Here is a 6,024-nt window from a genome sequence, read left to right on the forward strand (position 1 = left end):
TACAGCAATCCCTTACATATCGAGATAGGGAGACTGGAGACTTGAGCGGATGTGAAACTCTGATATCACATTGTACAACAGAGATGTAAGCCCCGGTCTGGCAGATGTCTGCTCCATTATCCCGACTGCCACATTTGGGATGTGCACTTAGTGCTCCCTTTGAAGATCTATCATTTTCACTTACGCACAAGTCCATGTATTAGCTTAGCACGGGTCCATGTATCCGTGCTAAGCTATAGGCTGAACCAGCTATATTTATAGCTAGCTGTTTTGATCAACGCATAAAAATGCACTTTTGTTAAAATGTCAAATAAAACTGCAGGCTTTGAGATTCAATGGCTGAGCTTAGTGGAGCGGAAGCCCATTTGCTGGCCTCGGCCATTCTCAAGAGGGTAAATCCTCTTCAAACTTATTTAAGATGTTCCAAGGAAGTGTCCACTTAAATTCAGCACTGATCATCCACTTAATATCTCTAATAATTTCGAGGGATCTTAGAAAATTATCACTAGGGGGAAAACTCCTCCGCTTGTAACTGCAGATTTCTCTGCGTAATGGACAAGATGTGAGGCTGAGAAAGATGGCGAGTGGGAGGCATGTAGAGATGGAGAGAGATGGAAAGAGAGAGAGAGGTAGGTAGAGATGGAAAGAGAGAGAGAGGTAGGTAGAGATGGAAAGAGAGAGAGAGGTAGGTAGAGATGGAAAGAGAGATAGAGGTAGGTAGAGATGGAAAGAGAGATAGAGATGGAAAGAGAGATAGAGGTAGGTAGAGATGGAAAGAGAGATAGAGATGGAAAGAGAGATAGAGGTAGGTAGAGATGGAAAGAGAGAGAGAGGTAGGTAGAGATGGAAAGAGAGAGAGAGGTAGGTAGAGATGGAAAGAGAGAGAGGTAGGTAGATAGAGATGGAAAGAGAGAGAGGTAGGTAGGTAGAGATGGAAAGAGAGAGAGGTAGGTAGGTAGAGATGGAAAGAGAGAGAGGTAGGTAGGTAGAGATGGAAAGAGAGAGAGAGGTAGGTAGAGATGGAAAGAGAGAGAGAGAGAGGTAGGTAGAGATGGAAAGAGAGAGAGGGGTAGGTAGAGATGGAAAGAGAGAGAGAGGTAGGTAGAGAAGGAAAGAGAGAGAGAGGTAGGTAGAGATGGAAAGAGAGAGAGAGGTAGGTAGAGATGGAAAGAGAGAGAGAGGTAGGTAGAGATGGAAAGAGAGAGAGAGGTAGGTAGAGATGGAAAGAGAGAGAGAGGTAGGTAGAGATGGAAAGAGAGAGAGGTAGGTAGATAGAGATGGAAAGAGAGAGGTAGGTAGGTAGAGATGGAAAGAGAGAGAGGTAGGTAGGTAGAGATGGAAAGAGAGAGAGGTAGGTAGGTAGAGATGGAAAGAGAGAGAGAGGTAGGTAGAGATGGAAAGAGAGAGAGAGAGAGGTAGGTAGAGATGGAAAGAGAGAGAGAGGTAGGTAGAGATGGAAAGAGAGAGAGAGGTAGGTAGAGATGGAAAGAGAGAGAGAGGTAGGTAGAGATGGAAAGAGAGAGAGAGGTAGGTAGAGATGGAAAGAGAGAGAGAGGTAGGTAGAGATGGAAAGAGAGAGAGGTAGGTAGGTAGAGATGGAAAGAGAGAGAGGTAGGTAGGTAGAGATGGAAAGAGAGAGAGGTAGGTAGGTAGAGATGGAAAGAGAGAGAGAGGTAGGTAGAGATGGAAAGAGAGAGAGAGGTAGGTAGAGATGGAAAGAGAGAGAGAGGTAGGTAGAGATGGAAAGAGAGAGAGAGGTAGGTAGAGATGGAAAGAGAGAGAGGTAGGTAGAGATGGAAAGAGAGAGAGAGGTAGGTAGAGATGGAAAGAGAGACAGGTAGGTAGAGATGGAAAGAGAGAGAGAGGTAGGTAGAGATGGAAAGAGGTAGAGGTAGATAGAGATGGAAAGAGGTACAGGTAGATAGAGATGGAGAGAGGGACAGGTAGATAGAGATGGAAAGAGTGAGAGGTAGGTAGAGATGGAAAGAGAGAGAGGTAGGTAGAGATGGAAAGAGAGACAGGTAGGTAGAGATGGAAAGAGAGAGAGGTAGGTAGAGATGGAAAGAGAGAGAGGTAGGTAGAGATGGAAAGAGAGAGAGAGGTAGGTAGAGATGGAAAGAGAGAGAGAGGTAGGTAGAGATGGATAGAGAGAGAGAGGTAGGTAGAGATGGATAGAGAGAGAGAGGTAGGTAGAGATGGAAAGAGAGAGAGAGGTAGGTAGAGATGGAAAGAGAGACAGGTAGGTCGAGATGGAAAGAGAGACAGGTAGGTAGAGATGGAAAGAGAGACAGGTAGGTAGAGATGGAAAGAGAGACAGGTAGGTAGAGATGGAAAGAGAGACAGGTAGGTCGAGATGGAAAGAGAGACAGGTAGATAGAGATGGAGAGAGGTACAGTTGAAGTCGGAAGTTTACATACACTTAGGTTGGAGTCATTAAAACTCGTTCTCAACCACTCCACTAATTTCTTGTTAACCAACTACAGTTTTGGCAAGTCTGTTAATTTTTCCAAAAATTGTTTACAGACAGATTATTTCACTTATAACTCACTGTGTCACAATTCCAGTGGGTCAGAAGTTTACATACACTAAGTTGACTGTGCCTTTAAACAGCTTGGAAAATTCCAGAAAATGATGTCATGGCATAAGAAGCTTCTGATAGGCTAATTGACATCATTTGAGTCAATTGGAGGTGTACCTGTGGAACTCAGTACCTCTTTGCTTGACATCATTGGAAAATCAAAAGAAATCAGTCAATACCTCCGAAAATAATAATTGTAGACCTCCACAAGTCTGGTTCATACTTGGTTCAATTTCCAAACGCCTGAAGGTATCACGTTTATCTGTACAAACAATAGTACGCAAGTATAAACACCATGGGCCCACGCAGCCGTCATACCGCTCAGGAAGGAGACACGTTCTGTCTCCTAGAGATGAACGTACTTTGGTGCGAAACGTGCAAATCAATCCCAGAACAACAGCAAAGGACCTTGTGAAGATGCTGGAGGAAACAGGTACAAAAGTATCTATATCCACAGTAAAATGAGTCCTATATCGACAAAACATGAAAGGATGCTCAGCAAGGAAGAAGCCACTGCTCCAAAACTGCCATAAAAAAGCCAGACTATGATTTTCAACTGCAAATGGAGACAAAGATTTTACTTTTTGGAGAAATGTCCTCTGGTCTGATGAAACAAAAATAGAACTGTTTGGCCATAATGACCATTGTTATGTTTGGAGGGAAAAGGGGGAGGCTTGCAAGCCGAAGAACACCATCCCATCCGTGAAGCATGGGGGTGGCAGCATCATGTGTGGGGGTGCTTTGCTGCAGGAGGGACTGGTGCACTTCACAAAATAGCTGGCATCATGAGGCAGTAAAATTATGTATTTATTATATTGAAGCAACATCTCAAGACTTTAGTCAGGAAGTTAAAGCTTGGTCACAAATGGGTCTTCCAAATGGACAATGACCCCAAGCATACTTCCAAAGATGTGTCAAAATGGCTTAAGGACAACAAAGTCAAGGTATTGAAGTGGCCATCACGAAGCCCTGACCTCAATTCCATAGAAAATTTGTGGGCAGAACTGAAAAAGCGTGTGAGAGCAAGGAGGCCTAGAAACCTGACTCAGTTACACCAGCTCTGTCAGGAGGAATGGACCAAAATTCACCCAACTTATTGTGGGAAGCTTGTGGAAGGCTACCCAAAACGTTTCATCCAAGTTAAACAATTTAAAGGCAATGCTACCAAATACTAACTGAGTGTAACTTCTGACCCACTGGGAATGTGATGAAAGAATTTAAAGTTGCAATAAATCATTCTCTCTACTATTATTATACTTAAAATAAAGTGGTGATCCTAACTGACCTAAGACAGGAAATTGTTACTAGGATTAAATGTCAGGAATTGTGAAAAACGGAGTTTAAATGTACTTGGCTAAGGTCTAAGGTGTATGCAAACTTCAACTGTAGGTAGATAAAAAGAGAGGTAGGTAGAGAAGAGAGATCTGGGTGCAGATATAAATGGGGGTAAGGAGTTAAGTCAGCTGAGGTCGAGGGTCGATGAGGTTACACAAACTGTCACAGCTGGATTTGAGGATGACCTGGTTCCTCTGAGCGTGACTGACAGTGTAAACATACAGAGAGAAAAAACACAGCAAAAAAATCTGCCTCCCTGGAAAGGCAAGCACGCACACGCACCTTCCCCAGCCTCCCTAAACAAACACACAGCTGGCAGCCCAACCTTGTGCCACAGAGATCACAGTCCCAGAAAACGTTTTTCATTCACTTTGCTTTTATTCACATTTCAGATCTGCTAATGACATCACTGTCCATACATTCCACTGTGTGCCCCAGTATGACCCGGGTGTCTCATCCCAGCAGGCAGATATAGATTAAACCCATCAGCGATCATAATAATAAAAGCAGCATCCTGTTAAGAAAAGCCTTAGGGTGACAGAGCTGATCATCATCTCCCATATTGGTGTAGTATATTTACCTGAACATAACCATCATGATCAATTTGAAAAAGGAACTACCTCATGATAAATAAATAACATCATCATCATATCATCATCGTCATCAAAATTATAATCCACACTCACTATAAAATATAGGGTACAAACTTAGAAGTTACAAAAGTGACTCAAGCTTTTTGAGGAAAAAAAATGATTGCTAGGTGTGTGTGTGGTCATCCATAACCATCCTTGAACCCACCCCCCTCCCCAAATGGCTGCTGTGCCATTGTTCATGTAGTTGTGTACTACAATTTCCCCTTGCATTACTTGATGTAGATCCAGAAAAACTAGGTTTGCCTAGACTGGCATAGTTCTTTAATGGGTCCTTTAACACAGCGGGGAAGAGATTGTATGGTACCAGTGGACTCCAGGCCCGTTGAACTCAAAATGGACACATTTGAGCCCTGTAGAAATGTCCTGTGTCTGTCTGCTGATTGGACTGACATGGTAGGAGACCTTGAGTATAGTGTACCCAGTAGCAGTGATCTGAGTTCAAAAGCCTCCCGGGATAGTTTGTGTGCTTTCAAGGCGCAGTTCTCACTCCAACCAGCAGGTAGCCTCCTAAAACCACCACTTATTGCCATACTTAAAAGTGACTGTGGACCATACCATTCTGTCAAATAGAGTCTTCATTGGAGGAGAGCTACAGCCATCAATCATTAAAAAAGTCCAAAATGGGTCAAAACCCCGATACTCGAGTATCCATCATCCTCCCGTCAAAAATCTGACCTCAAGTGTCCATCCATTAATCGCAGAGCGACAGCCCACAGTGTAAACATTTCGCTTCCGTTGTCTGCCCGCATTCATTCAATCCCCCTCTCGTTCTTCCATTACACTTAGTTCATCATGGTTTCTGTCCGGATGGTCCCAGTTGGTGGTGTGCGGTACTGGTCTGGTCATTGGTACGGGTCTGGTCAGGCGGTACGGTTCTGGTCATTGGTACTGAAGGTAATTTTTGAGAGACTGTGGCAAGGGCAGGGTCTCAATCTCCTGGAGGCGCTCTCGACCCAACGCGACCCGGGCGGCCCGACGACACAGGTCCATCAGGGGGAGGGGCTCCGCTGTAACCAGGAAGAGAAGAGGAAAGGTTAGTTGGTGGTTTTTACAAGGTAAAAAGTTAGCAAAATACAGATGTAACTTTTTAATGTGTGTGACAAGGGAAGAGGATCTCCGACAGTGTGGTTGGTTATGTGTTCCCTTACACATGTGGATCAGAACAGTGCATGCGACTGCATCTGTGTACGTGTTTGAATATGCACAAAAGAGAGCGTGCTAGCGTTGTTGTAATTCCCCTCCTCTCCCACCCACTCCCCAGCTGATGCTCCCCTCTAAATATTTAATATCACCTTTAGTGCCTGCTCCGTTTCACAGCCTGGTAGAGTGACACTATCGTCTCCCATCTGCCTATACCCGTTTCCCATAAAGACATGACCAACATCTACAGTAGAAACAAGTCTCTCCGACCACGTTCAAATGAAATCAAATTGTATTTGTCTCATGCGCCGAATACAA

At 44.1% G+C, this 6,024-nt stretch overlaps 1 protein-coding gene across 6 annotated transcripts in view; it reads right to left on the reverse strand.

Moving 5' to 3' along the window:
- Positions 1 to 4,271: 4,271 nt before the first annotated feature.
- LOC124041998 (SPRY domain-containing SOCS box protein 4-like) overlaps positions 4,272 to 6,024 on the reverse strand; it is a 129,927-nt gene continuing 128,174 nt past the window's right edge. For all 6 annotated transcript variants that reach the window (XM_046360251.1, XM_046360249.1, XM_046360247.1 and 3 more), the window contains one exon: positions 4,272 to 5,573. In XM_046360251.1, coding sequence (XP_046216207.1) covers positions 5,446 to 5,573 — 128 coding nt within the window. In that variant the 3' untranslated portion in view covers positions 4,272 to 5,445. The remainder of the gene's footprint in view (positions 5,574 to 6,024) is intronic.

Source organism: Oncorhynchus gorbuscha, linkage group LG08 (genome assembly GCF_021184085.1).
Source record: "Oncorhynchus gorbuscha isolate QuinsamMale2020 ecotype Even-year linkage group LG08, OgorEven_v1.0, whole genome shotgun sequence".
NCBI classification, from domain to species: domain Eukaryota; kingdom Metazoa; phylum Chordata; class Actinopteri; order Salmoniformes; family Salmonidae; genus Oncorhynchus; species Oncorhynchus gorbuscha.